This window comes from Delphinapterus leucas, chromosome X, assembly GCF_059928025.1.
Source record: "Delphinapterus leucas isolate spDelLeu-1000000601 "Yukka" chromosome X, BTC_Dleu_Yukka2, whole genome shotgun sequence".
In the NCBI taxonomy this organism is placed as follows: Eukaryota; Metazoa; Chordata; class Mammalia; order Artiodactyla; family Monodontidae; genus Delphinapterus; species Delphinapterus leucas.
In genome coordinates, this window is record NC_143150.1 from 101,202,289 (window position 1) to 101,218,087 (window position 15,799).

At 34.1% G+C, this 15,799-nt stretch overlaps 1 protein-coding gene across 1 annotated transcript in view; it reads right to left on the reverse strand.

Moving 5' to 3' along the window:
- The window catches only part of CFAP47 (cilia and flagella associated protein 47), a 546,463-nt gene that overhangs the window by 399,945 nt on the left and 130,719 nt on the right, over nucleotides 1–15,799 (reverse strand). Inside the window, 1 exon segment of the mRNA XM_089904937.1 lies at nucleotides 2,194–2,335. Coding sequence (XP_089761063.1) covers nucleotides 2,194–2,335 — 142 coding nt within the window.

The following is a 15,799-nucleotide window of genomic DNA, read 5'->3' on the forward strand; positions in this document are numbered from 1 at the left end:
CAGAATTACATATTTACCAATCCTGTAGATGGGGAAGATGATCTAATCTTTAAAGCAACGTTGGAAATCACAGAGGAAATGATAGATTTCACCATAAAATTATTTAAAAGATCTATTGAAAAATGAATAAAACTAAAGGCAAACAACAAATCTTAGGAAACATTCACAGTAAACATGAAAAAAAATTATTATCAATAAAGAGGTCACTGACATCTATTGGATAAATACAAAACCTCAGTGATAAAGGCAAGGTTCATGAACAGATAATTTATATAACATATATATAATTAACAGCAAAGATACAAAATGTTAATTCTCATGAGCAATCAAAGAAATGAAAATTGAAGTGAAGAGCTTTTAATCACAAAGAAAGAGATCCAATTTCTTTCATTCAATGCTGGTTAGAGGTGACACTGGAGGAGGGGTGAAATGACACTGACACACCTCTTTACAAAAGTCCTTTTGCAAATATGTACTGATACATACTTTAGAAGAAATGCAGGCAATTCAGAGACTCTCACCTTCAAAAAAATCTAAATAGGGAAAAAGTATTATACACAAAAATGTTCACTACTACAGTATTTACTTTAACAAGAAAATAAAAGAAGGAAACAACCTATGCTTGTGATTATGTTTAAGTAATCTATTAGAGTGTCTTACTGCATGAAATACTCTACAATACTTGTCAGTGTTAATTTATATAATTAATAAGAGTCTATAGCATCCAAGTAAAAGTTTCTATTGAGTGATCAGATTTCAACTTAACATAGGCAGTAAGATCCCAAGTATGTTATAAATAAGCTAATAAAAGCAAAATAGAGAATAAGAGTAAGACACCAAAATATTAGTAAGAGTATGCTCCAAATATTCACATTCCAGATGATGTTTTCTGTGTTTCTACACTTTCCAATTTTCCTTAATGATGATACATTTTTTTAAAATCGGTGAATTTTATTTTCTTTTTCATTAAAATAACTTACCTAATTCAGAAAAATTACACAATAATTATTTTCTTTCCCTAAAAAGATATCTTAAAACAAGGGAGAAATTTTTAACTTCATGGAGCCTCTCCACCAGTAGTGAAAATTCTAATTCTGTATTTTAAATGGGAGTGAAATAAATCTCTATACTATATATGCTACTTTAATGAGGCTTCTCTTACTAGGTGCCAAGTACAATTATTAACTGATCACTATTTTATTATTAAAGACAATTAATGTCAGAACCATAAAAACATAGTATAATATAAACTAGACTTAACTTTTCAAGAAAAATACTTAAGCACATATAATACTATGCAAAGCCAAAGCCAGTCAAAAGTATGGTTTACAGAGGGCATCAGTTTTATACTTGAACTCTTGGAGAAAATGAATAAATATTCAATAAATAATTCAAAATTTTAATATACTTATCCTTCTTTACTTGTACTTAGTTCTTTAGTAGCCCATCCCTTTGGGGTGAAAAACATTTCCTTAAATAAAATTTTCATCATTTTATAACCAATGTATTTTATTTTAATAATTTCTATTTTGATTTAATCATTTAAATTGCCCACACAATAAACAAAGTACTAACCTGACCTTTGTTTTTTATTATATCTTGTTTTTCAAAAAATACTTATTTATTTGGCTGCACGGGGTCTTAGCTGAGGCATGCGGGATCTAGTTCCCTGACCAGGGATCAAACCTGGGCCCCCTGTATTGGGAGCACAGAGTCTTAAACCACTGGACCACCAGGCAAGTCCCTATATCCTATTTTTTTTTTTTTTTTTTTTTTTTGCGGCACGCGGGCCTCTCACTGTTGTGGCCTCTCCCACTGCAAAGCACAGGCTCCGGACGCGCAGGCTCAGCAGCCATGGCTCACAGACCCAGCCGCTCCGCGGCACGTGGGATCCTCCCAGACTGGGGCAGGAACCCGTGTCCCCTGCATCGGCAGGCAGACTCCCAACCACTGCGCCACCAGGGAAACCCTATCCTATTTCTTTAAGCAAAGGTAAATCATGTGAGATTATATCCAGGCTATTTATTAAAATTCAATCTCACAGACTCACAAACACACAAGAATCGTATCGTAAATTTACTAACATTTCTATTTTTAAAAAATAAATATCATGCTCTAATTTTTTAAACTTCTAGCTCCTTAAGCATAAATATTTGGTTTATGCACATCAATTGAATGTTTCATATTACATACCAGTAGCTTGAACGTAACATGGTCGAATAAGTGGTGCTGTTTTTGGAATCATAGGAGAGTCTGACAAACAACACTGAGTGTAAAGTTCTGAAGCTGTGAAGAAATTAATTCGAACTTGAATTCGAAAGTCATAAGTTGCCACCTGACAGACAAAAAATACATTATAAATGTGACTATTTTTGCTATAAAAATTGTGATTTTTAAAAATTCAAATACAGTTGGCATACATTATGTTAGTTTCAGTTGTGCTACACAGTGATTTGACATTTGCATATATTATGAGATGATCACCATGATAAGTCTAGTAATCAACTGTCCCCATACAAAGTTATTACAACGTTATTGACCATTTTCTCCTTATGCTGTATATTACACCCCTGTGGCTTATTTATTTTATAACTGGAGGTTTGTATCTCTTTATTCCCTTCACCTATTTCAACCAATACTATTTTTTATTGTACATATTTAAAGTTTACAACTTACATATACATAATGAAATAACACAATCAAGCTAATTAACATATCCATCACCTCACATAGTTACCTTGTTGTGTGTGTGAGAGAGACAGAGTTAGCAAATTTTAAGTATAAAGTACAATATTGTTACCAGAAGTAACATATGACCCAGCAATCTCACTTCTGGATGTTCACTTAAAGGAACTGAAATCAGGATCTCAAAGAGATACCTGCACTCCTATGTTCACTGCAGCATTATTCACAATAGTCAAGATATGGAAACAACCTACATATTCATGAATGGATAACAAAATAAGTGTGGTATACACATACAACGAAATATTTTTCAGTTTTAAAAACAGAAGGAAATCCTGCCATTTGCAACAATGTGGATGGACCTGTGGGACATTATACTAAATGAAATAAACCAGACACAGAAACACAAATAATGTATGGTCTAACTTACATGTAGAATCTAAAACAGTCAAACTCATAGAAGCAGAGAGTAGAACGGTGGTTGCCAGGGACTGGGGGGAAGGGAGATATGGGGAGATGTTGGTCAAAGGGTGCAAAGTTTCAGTTATGCAAGATGAATAAGTTCTGGAGATCTGACGAGATACTATGGATTTAGCAAAACAGCAGTTTAAAAAAAAAGTTTCAAAAAGAAAATTATCATATGACATTGAAAGAACATTTTTTTTTCAAAATAAGATGGCTTATTTTTCATTAGTCCAAAAATAATTCTTAAAAATAAAAAATAAAAATATTAAAAATAATTGCTATTAATTCAAAATGGACCAAAGACCTAAATATAAAACCTAAAACTATAAACCTTGTAGAAGAAAATGTAGGAGAAAAATCTTTCTTAAGTGCAATACAAAAATAATCATCTATAAAAAAATAAATTGTGCTTTATCAAATTTTAAATTTATTTACTTATTTATTTATTTTTGGCAGCGTTAGGTCTTCACTGCTTTGCACAGGCTTTCTCTAGTTGTGGCGAGCGGGGGTTACTCTTCGTGGTGGTGCACGGACTTCTCATTGCAGTGGCTTCTCTTGTGGAGGACGGGGTCTAAGTGCATGGGCTTCAGAACCTGCGGCGTGTGGGCTCAGCAGTTGCGGGTTGCAGGCTCTAAAGCGCAGGCTCAGTAGTTGTGGCACACGGGATTAGTTTAGCCACTGGCACATGGGATCTTCCCGGACCAGGGCTCAAACCCGTGTCTCCTGCATTGGCAGGTGGATTCTTAACCACTGCACCACCAGGGAAGCCTCTCTCAAACTTTAAATATCTGTTCTGTTAATGATAATGTTAAAAAATAAAATTACAAGCCAAAAACATATTTCTCACCAAAAAATCCATCTTACATCCAAAATATATAAAGAACATACAAAGATTAATAAAAAACAAAGTACCCAATGAAAAACTATGTATTGAAAAGACAATTCAGAAAAGAAAATGTACATATGACATATTACCACATAATTAGGTGTTTACCATCATCAGATATTAGGGAAATGCAATTTGAAATCACAGAAGATAACACTTCATACCTATCAAAATGCTTAAATAAAAATGATATTACCAAGTGCTGATAAAGATGTAAGCACCTAATACATTTATGAATTGCTGATAGGAATGCAAAATTTTATAGTCATTTTGGAAAAGTTTTCTAGTTTCTTAGAAAATTAAATACATACTTAACATAAGGCCCAGAACTCCCAACCCTAGGTGTTTACCAAAGAGCAGTGAAAACTTATTCATACACAAACCTGCATGCAAATGTTTTTAGTGGCCTTATTCATAATCGTGAAAACCTGAAAACAAGCCAAATTCCCTCCAAATAGTGAACGGATAACAAACTTTGTTAAATGCATCCAACAGCTTTCTACGATAAAATGGAATGAACTACTGTTACACAGAATAATATGGATGAATTTCAAATGTAGTATTCTAAGTGACAGAAGCCAGATTGATAAGGCAACCTATTTTATGATTTCATTCATATCATATACAAGTGAAAAGGCAAAATTATACAAACAAAATGAGATCAGTGTTTGCCCTGAACTGAAGGTGGGGGAGAAGGTGACTACAAATAAGGACAAGAAAAATTTAGGAGAGGTGATTTTCTATGAAATATCCAGAATAGATAAATCCATAGAGACTGAATGCAGATTGGTGGCTGCCAGTGGCTGGTGGGAAGAGGGCTGGGGAGAAACTGCTTAATGGGTAAAGGGTTTTTACTTTGGAGTGACGGAAATGTTTTGAAATGAGATAGATGGGGTGGTTATACCATATTGTGAAGGCACTAAATTGTTTACTTCCAAATGGTTAATTTTATGTTATAGAAATTGACACTCAATAAATTATTTTTTAAAAAATAAATGAAGGACAAATCAATCAGAGGTTTCCAGGAATTCCCCAGATATCTACCATGTGATGATCTCAAGATTCTACAGAAATAAAAAATATGTTTTAAATAAAATGAAGAGCTAAATAATAAAAAGCATATAGTTACAGCTTGCCATGCATATTACCCTACTAGGCAAACTCTTGGGCTTTTTTTTTCAGTATTAGCTGGCTGCTATGGTCTGAAAATATCCCCCCAAAATTCATATGTTGAAATCCTAACCCCCAAAGATGATACAATTAGGAGGTGGGGCTTTGGGAAGTGCTTAAGCCATGAGGATGGAGTCCTCATGACTGGGATTAGAGTCTTATAACTATAATTAGTGCCTTGTAAAAGAGACTCCAGAGAGATTCCTGGCCCCTTCCATCCTGTGAGGACACATCAAGAAGTCCGCGACTCAGAAGCGGCCCTAACCCCACCAATTCTGGTGCCATGATCCTAGACATCCAGCATCCAGAACTGTGAGAAATAAATTTCTGTTACTTATAAACCACCCAGCCTGTGGTATATTGTTATAGCAGCCTGAACAGACTAAGACAATGGCCATGTCACTGCCAATTCCATCTCCCGTCATAGAATCTTTTGCAAATAATCTGTTCCCATAACAGAATTATAGAAGTATAAAAATACTGTAACATGTTTTATTTTCATGGATGTTTCATTTACCTTGACAAATCAGAGCAAGCAACTCATTCCCATGATAATCTATTTCTGCGGTGATACCAGCACACAGGTGTCAAGGAGTAAATTGAAAAACGATATAGTTCATGTCCAAATACTACCCTTTTATATCTTTCTCAAAACAAAACAAAACTTTGTTTCATCTTATTTCTCCTGGAATTTCTCATTGTTAGTCATCAACAACCAGTTATATTTTGTCTCATTTCTATTTTTCCTCTTCTGGTTTGTTTTTTTCATTTTTTACTTGTTATATTAATAGAAATCAATACTTTTACACATATTTTAATAGTATTTATATTATTTTTTAGGTTACTATTGTATTCTTTCCTTTTTTTATATATAATATGAACTCATTTTAAACTCAAGTAATGCTATACACTGACACAGAAGACATGTGAGTGGCCCACAAGGAAAGGAGAGGGTTGAGTGACTTAGTGTAAACAAACAAGTCTAGTCAAGGATGCCAAATACAATTGTAATTGTCCACAAGCAGTTTTGATTGTACCCAAACCTGGTGCAACGTAGGAAAGGAAGGGTTACAACTAGAAATAAATCAAGTCCTTTATTGCTGATTTCACATTTTCCTGCTGCATAGGTCAACCAAGAGAGCACCCACTGGCAATTTACATCTACACACACACAAAGACAGATAACTTACAAGTAGCTATAAATATAGTGGAGGACACCTGAAATGCTGGGAAACCAGGTAATCTGCCTCACTGGCACAAATTTAGTGAGCAAAATCTCACAGGGTGTGCTGTCTCTGCAGGGTTCTTTATGTTCTTCTTATTGTCGGATTGAATTACACTTCTATACACTAGGTAAATCTCCCTTTAAACTACCTAGTAAATGTTGAACAATTCAAAATCTTAAGCAATGTGCAGCACTCCAGAAAACTATAAATATATATAATTTATTTTAATTTTATAATCAATTTTAGAACACTAGAAGAGCCACAGTCCAAACATTAAGAAATAGATTTCTAAGCTTTTAACTGTTGAAAGTGTTAAATAGTAAACTGGACTGAAAAACTATCAAATTGCATATGCATCCTCCCCAAAAGTCATGTAACATTTAAATTGGATTATGTATTTTTTCTAATTTTTAGTGACCCTTAAGCTAAATGCTTTTGTGGATAAAGGATGAAATTAAAAACACAGTTCCACTGTATGAAAACATAAAATCACAATATCGACTTAAGACAAGATATAACTTGATCTCAGCAAAATTAAAAACCTATAGATTAAATTACTGCTCAAACTCATTTATTTTCCTATTGAAGAATGTGTGTATGTGTGTGTGTCTGTCTGCATACCTCTGTACACATGAAAGATGCAGATGCAGGCACTGGATAAGAGAATGATAGACTTCAATGCTTCAAAATAATCTGTCACAAAAGGATTATTTTCTTTTAATTTTGAGGTTTTGTTTTTATCAAAATTATAAGAGTACATACTTGAGGAAATAAAAATAATCCTACAAAGCTTATTTTGAAAATCAGCATTCCCTTCCCTCCACCGATGTATACTCTCTCTCACACACACACACACACACACACACACACACACACAAACACACACAAATCCAGATGCAATCATTTTCAACTCTCCTAGTTATTTCTTTTGGATTTACCTCAACACAGCTAAATAACCTACATAGAGTGTCATAAAACAAGCTTCAATAAATTTAAACCTATTTAAATAATACAAAGAATATTCTCTAATTACAATGTAATTATATTAAAAATAAATAACAGAAGGAAATTTGGTAAATTCACAAATATGTGGAAATTAAGTAACATCCTAAATAACCAATAGGTCAAAGAAGAAATTACATGAGAAATTGCAAACTTTGATGAATGGAAAACACAAAATACCAAAACTTTTGGGATATGGGTAAAGCACTGCTTAGAGGGAAATCTATAGCTGTAAAACCTATACAAAAAATTAAGAGGGCTTCCCTGGTGGCACAGTGGTTGAGAGTCTGCCTGCCGATGCAGGGGACACGCGTTCATGCCCCAGTCCGGGAGGATCCCACATGCTGCAGAGCGGCTGGGCCCGTGGGCCATGGCCGCTGATCCTGCGCGTCCGGAGCCTGTGCTCCGCAACGGAAGAGGCCACAACAGTGACAGGCCCGTGTACCACAAAAAAAAAAAAAAATTAAGAAAAATCTCAAATCAATACCTTCTACCTTAAAAAACAAGAAAAAAGAAAAGTAAACTAAACTCAAAGAAAGCAGAAGGAAGTAAATAATAAATAAAGTGAAAATGAACAAAATCAAAAACAGTATAGAAAATCAACCAAAAGCTGAATCTTAAAAATACCAACAAAATGGACAAACCTTTAGATAGTCTAGGATGAAAGGTGAGATAATTTAATAAAATCAGAAATGAAATAGGCAACTTTACTACCTACCTTACTGAAATAAAAATAGTAAGAGAACACCATGAATAACTGTATGCCACTGAATTAGATAACCTAGACAAAATTTCTCAGGAAGAAATAGAAAATTTGATCACCTTTACCCATGAAGTGGGGAGAAGGTGGTCAAAAGGTACAAACTTCCAGTTACAAGATAAATAAGTCCTGGTGATGTAATATACAGCAGGGTGACTCTAGTTAATGATACTGTATTGTATACTTGAAAGCTGCTAAGAAAGCACATCTTAAATGTTCCCATCACAAGGAAAAATACTGTAACTATATGTGGTGATGAATGTTAACTAAACTTACTGTGGTAATCATTTCACTATATATATATCTAATCATTATGCTATACACCTAAAACTAATGCATGTTATATGTCAATTATATCTCAATAAAAAAAAGAAACATGGAGGGACTTCTGTGTCAGTCCAGTGGGTAAGACACCGCACTCCCAATACAGGGGGCCTGGGTTCGATCCCTAGTCAGGGAACTAGATCCCGCATGCATGCCACAATTAAGAAGTCCGCATGGCGCAACTAAGAGTCCACATGCCGCAACTAAGAAGCTTGCAAGCCGCAACGAAGATCCTGAGGGCCACAACACCTGGCACTGCCTGCCTAAATAAATAAATAAAATTATTAGGAAAAAGAAAGAAAATACTAGTCTCATAATTATAGGTCTCATTAAAAAAGAAAGAAAGAAAGAAAGAAACATGGAAACTCACCTGGAAGAAGTATAGAGAAAACTATTAAAATATAGATGAAGTTGGGGGGTGGGGGAGTAGGGAAGAACTATTGGCCTTAGTTTACTCAAGGGAAGTCAGAGTACTAATTCTAGCAAAACAGAAAGTTCCCAAGAGAGAAAATATAAGTACTAAAGGAACATCAGGTCATATCAGAATGAGTAACAGGAAATTAAACCAACATTCATTGGGCTCCATCCAAAGCAGGACATTAGACAGAAGAAACTCATGTGAAATCTATATAAAATCTAAGAGGCAATACTGACAAAGAAAGAATTGAGAAATGAGAAAGAAGAAGAACTCTCCTTTTGTTGCAGATGCTATAAATTTTTACTATGAGAAATATACGCAAAACTTGAAAACAGAAAAGGCTACCCATGATTTGACCTGACACAGAAATGCTATTCATGTTTAAGGACTGGGATGACAGATACACTGTATCAAGTAATAAAATCATGCCACTTTCAATGATATAGATTTGGTTTTTTGAGTTGTCTTGTTCAGATGTGTATCTTTTTAATTCAATATAGTATTTCCCAATATTCTACAAAATCCTGACAATTTCTGTCAATTTCTTTTCTTTCTTTCCATTTTATTATGGGTTATATTTTATTAGTTTCTACAAATACCCTTGTATATGTAATTAAAGGCTTGAGCATATGGTAATTATCCCCCAACCAAACTTAATCCCAGAAGAAACAAACTGTGACTGCAAATTTCCCCCCTATGGATATGCAAAGTGGAACAGAAAAAAAGGGACTATATAAAAATGGTCATTGACATTTTGATGATGGCAACCTTATGAAACTGAAGATTCTGAATGCTAATGACTAGAAGGAAAGTAATAAGCCTCAAAGAAAGGATATGAAAATTTTGTGTCTATAGGCTAAAGAAATATATACTATTCTTCATCATGTTTGGATTCCTAAGATGGCATCATGACAAGCCAGGAGGCTGAGGACATAACATTTATGGTCTAAGCTCTGCAGATCACCAGCAGCTAGCCTTGACAAGTCCCCTGGCCTCACTGTGCACTGGCTTCTACAATTGGAAAAAGGAGAAAAATCTAAGGTCTCAATGCCTGTCTTATTGGATTCATATGGAAATTAAGTGACATTGGATATTAGGGCACTTTACAAACTCTAAGTACTATATAATTATCAACTAAAGGATTGTTATTATAGTTTTAAATATAAAATTTGAATAGATCTAGTAGATTGAATTAGTAATTTAGAAAACATGACAAAGCAAAGCCTGAGATCAGATGACTTCAATGATGAAATAGATCACTAATTTAAAGAAGAATTAACACAATTCTTTCAAAAACAGAAGAGGAGAAAACACTTCTCAACTCACTCTAAGAAGTCAGTATTACCCTGATACTAAAACCAGACAAAGACAGTTGAAGAAAACTATAGACCAATATTCCTTATGAACAGGGATGCAAAACTCCTCGAGAAAACACTAGGAAACTAAATCTAGAAACATATAAAAAGGATTATACTCCATGATCAAGGGAGACTTATCCCAGGAAAGTAAGGTTGATTTAACATACAAAAATCAATCAATATAATGTACCACATTAATAGAATAATGGGCAAAATCATGTGATCATCAAACTGCATGCAAAAAAATTTTTGACAAAATGCAACCTTCTTTCATGATCAAAATACTCAAACTAGGAATAGAAGGGAACTTTCTCAACCTGATAAAGGGAATCAACAAAACATTTTTTAAAATAACACTGCTAACATCATATTTAAAAGCGAAAGACATATGCTTTCCTCCTAAGATGAGGAACAAGACAAAGATCTTTGCTCTTGCTACTTCTATTCAACATTGTACTGAAGATTCTAGAAATCAGGCAGTGAAACAAGTAAAAGGCAACCAAATTGGAAAGGAAGAAATATAATGCTCTATTTGCAGATGGCATGTTCTTGTACATAGGAAATTCTAAGGAATCTACTAACAAACCATAAGAACTAATGTATAAGTTCAACGTGGTTGCAGAAAAACTAGATCAATGTTTAAAATCAATTGTTTTTCTACACACTTGAAATGAATAATCTGAAAATAAAATTAAGAGAACAATTCCATTTACAAGAGCATCAAAAATAATTATTTAGAAATAAATTTAATAAGGAAAGAGGAAATTTGTACATTGACAACTACAAAACATTGTTGAAAAAATTAAGAAAGATTTAAATAAATGGAAAAACATCCTATGTTCATGGATTAGAAGACTTAATATTGTTAACATGGCACTACTCCCCAAATTGATCTAAAGATTCCTCATAATCCTTATCAAAATCCCACCCAGACTTTTTGCAGTAATTGACAAGGTGAGCCTAAAATTCATATGGAAATGCATGGGACACAAAGTAGTCAAAAATACTACTGGAGAACAAAATTGGTGGACTCACATTTTCCAATTATAAAAACTACAAAGTTATCATAATCAAGACGTTGTGTTATTGGAATAAGGACAGACATATAGATCAATGGAACATAATTGAATGTCCAGCAATAAACTTTTATATTTATGTTTAATTGATTTTAGACAGGAGTGTGAAGGCAATTTAATGTGGTAAAATAATATTTTCAAAAAATGGTCCTGGGACAAATGGACATCACATGCAAAAGAATGAAACTGGACTCATATCACACATACACAAAAAATAATTCAAAATGGATTACAGACCTACATGTAAAAGTTAATACTCTAAATAAAACTCTTAGAAACAAATATAGAAATCTCATGACTTGAGTTAGGTAGTAGCTTCCTAGATATGATACCAAAAAGCACAAGTGACAAATGAAAAAGAGATACATGGGACTTTTGTCACATGTGTCTTTTATATTAGCAGATTATAATACCCAGTGCGAAGACAATGTGAAGAAAATACAGCTTGGTGCCACATTAGGATGTAAGCTTTCTACTATAATCCTAAAGTCAAGAATAATGCAGGAGGGGGCTTCCCTGGTGGCGCAGTAGTTGAGAGTCCACCTGCTGATGCAGGGGACACGGGTTCGTGCCCTGGTCCAGGAAGATCCCACATGCTGCGGAGCGGCTGGGCCCATGAGCCGTGGCCACTGGGCCTGCGCGTCTGGACCCTGTGCTCCGCAAAGGGAGAGGCCACAGCAGTGAGAGGCCCGTGTACCGCAAAAAACAAAAAAAAGAAAAAAAAAAAGAATAATGCAGGATACCTAGTAGGTGCCCAATAAACATTTGTTGAATGATGATGATTGATGGAAATATAAACTGATACAAGTTTGGTGGTGACAATGTGGATATATGTACCAATAATTAAAAAGCACATAACCTTTCCTCACCAATTCCAATTCTAAATATCCAAAAGAAACAACAGAACAAGTCCTCAGAAATGAACATGCCAGTTTATTCACTGCACTTTCACTCGTCGAATACTTATTGTCTGATATGTGCCAAAAAATATATTAATGCTACAAATATAATGTTGAACTATATATCATACTGTTTTCTTCCTTTGAATAATAATATGATTGATGACATACAGATATCTGACTAGATTAAGAAACGACATCTATCCTGGGTTAAAACGTGTGTTAAATTAGTATGTGAAAGATATTTCCCAACATGGCCTTAAAGCATATTGCTTCATAGGAAATTAGGAATAAGATAAGCCAAGAAAAATAATTGATCTTGTTCTAGAAATTCTAAACAAGGTAGTATGATAAGAAAAAAGTCGTAAAAATTATCATTATTAAAATGGAAGAGACAAATATTTGCAATCTATTGTTTTGTTTTGTTTTTGTTTTTTTGCGGTACGCGGGCCTCTCACTGTTGTGGTCTCTCCCGTTGCGGAGCACAGGCTCCAGACGCGCAGGCTTAGCGGCCATGGCTCACGGGCCTAGCCGCTCTACAGCATGTGGGATCTTCCCGGACCGGGGCACGAACCCGTGTCCCCTGCATCGGCAGGCGGACTCTCAACCACTGCGCCACCAGGGAAGCCCTGCAATCTATTACAGTATTCCTAAAAAAAATCTAAAATAAATTGAAGGATAATTTAAAGTAACTGATGCTTAAAGTAAGATAAACAGTTTTACACCTCATCAACATAATTTATTTTCAAAATATTGATATGAGAGCATAAAAATAATAAAACCCAATCATTTACACTGCACAAAACAGCATAGAAAAATTATTTCAAAATATTTCAAACTTTTGCTGAGCAGTATAAAATGCTTTAATAACATAAACGGCATATCTTTTTTCTGAATATGAAGCTCAATTTTATACAGAAACCACTTCTCTCTAAATTTTTTATTAATTTAATGCAACACAAACCAAAATTACCATAGAAGTTTTAGCTATAAACTCAAGAAAAAGATTCTAAAGTTCATCAAGAAAAATGGCCAAGGGGCTTCCCTGGTGGTGCAGTGGTTGAGAATCTGCCTGCCAATGCAGGGGACACAGGTTCGAGCCCTGGTCTGGGAGGATCCCACGTGTCGCAGAGCAACTGGACCCGTGAGCCACAACTACTGAGCCTGCGTGTCTGGAGCTTGTGCTCCGCAGCAAGAGAGGCTGCGACAGTGAGAGGCCCGTGCACCATGATGAAGAGTGGCCCCCACTCGCCACAACTAGAGAAAGCCCACGTGCAGAAATGAAGACCCAACATAGCCAAAAATAAATAAATAAATAAAATTTAAAAGAAAAATGGCCAATGGTATTTTAAAAGGAAAAGAATATAGTTATCCTACCAGAGAATTAAAAGAATTTTAATAGTACCAACCAGGCCAAATTGTTAGCAAATAAATCATTACTGTTGTATGGTGGCTTGTTATGTAAGAAGAATCAAAGAATTTTAAGTGCAATTTAAAATTCACCTTTCACCTCTGAGGTTGGCAGAATATGACATACACATACATATATAATGGATGCAACCTAGTTGTACAAAGAAAGACGACAGTAAGCAACATTTTACACTGTTACTAGTGGCTAATACTACTGGTATAACCTTTTTGAAGAGCAATTTGACAACACATATCAATAGCCTAAAATATGTGCACAGAGCTTGACTCAATTATTCTACTTCTAGGATGATATAATGAACGCCTATAATGTGAAAACAAACAGTTATTTACAAGGATGTTTCTTACAGAATCATTTATAGAGTCAAAAAATGGAAAAATCTTAAGTGTACAGTAAGAAGGATTAGTTTAATAACTGTAACATAGTATAGCCATAAAATATTATCCCTAAAAAATTAAATTGCATTTAGAATACTTAATGACACAAAAAGCAATTGATAACATTTAAATTAATACACTCAGCAAAAAAAATGCAGGTTAAAAATGTTCATAAAGTATTATTTCATTATAATTATAGACATAGAAATATAAGTATAGAGATAGAAGGAGAAAAAACAAAGATACCCCAAAATATAAACAGAGGTCATTGTTATGTATTAGGATTTATTTTGTATTCTTTCGTTCTGCTTTTCTAAACTTCCCATTTAATTTTGACAAGAGACTTTAATAATCAGGAGGAGAATATCACTGATATGCAAGATTGAAATATAAGATGATGCTGAGAAAACCTGCAAATCGTTAGGATATGTGGGAGTTGAGTAGGCTTTGAAAGCTATTAAAATACTGTAAAAATTAAAAAGATAAACATCCTCTGAATCTCTTCAAATAACTTGTTAATTATGCTTTTCTCTGAATTAGAAAGACAAGTCACAGATTGTATTATTCAACAAATAATTGTAATACCTTGACAATATTTCATGCACTTCAAAATCCTTTGCTGAAAAGATAAAAGGAAAATGTAAATAATGTGTATTTTGTTATTATCTGATAGCCCAAATTAGGCCAAAGGAAACTATTCCTAAAATGACTTTCAAAAAAAGCAAAGATGTTCTCTCTCTTCTGGATAACCCTGCTAAAGAGTATCTATCTAAATGTCACTGGTTCATGAATGTAGATGAATAATTATTACACAGTAAACCTGTAGAAATCAAATATAGTATGGTATACATCTTAATTATTACACACTAAACCTGTAGAAATCAAATATAGTATGGTATACATCTTAATGTTGTATAATACAACTTAATGTTGTATATAAAATTAAAATTTTTCATTTTCTTTAATATCGGAAGAGTAACCTTTGATATCTCATCCACTATGATTGTCAAAAACTAGAACAGACAAAAGAGTGAACTCTGTAGACATTATCATTCCATGTGAACCATATGTGCACAAAACCCACAAAATACATCCCAGCTAATGTACTGCACCTAAGAAGGCAAAATTAATCTTTAGCATTTTCTTAAATCTGAATGTGTCCTTAAATTTTCTTGACTTTTTCCTCCTGAAAGCTAAATAACAGCTATTATTGTTCCTAAAATAAGATTTTAATCTCAGTAAACTCTGTAGTTTAGTAACATTACTAAAAAATGGATTATTAAAGATGTACTTTGTTAGCATTCAATACACCTTCTTGTTGTGTTTTAATTCCTTTCCTTTAGTTGATTCTATCCTACACCTACTGGGTACAAGGCATCATGCTAGTTATGCTGGAATATAAAAAATGTTTTGACATAAGAGTTTCATACTCTAATTGCCACATAGCAGTTTGATTCTTGTTTGGGAGGATGCAGCGACATGTCTTTCCATATAATAGGTAGCAAGACGCTCTCTCTTTGGCACTTCTATTGCCTTCAAAGCAAAAGCGTATCAGAGATTGCCCCTGAAATTTTGCCAGTGGTATCCCTTCCTCCTGGGCACATTCTAGGAAAGGTTTTTTTCTTTGATTTTCTTTGTTTGTTGTTTTCGTTGGTGTTTTTAAATCACCAAACATCGAGGGACACTACCCAAGAACCAGTGTTATAGCAACCCCTCTTAAATCT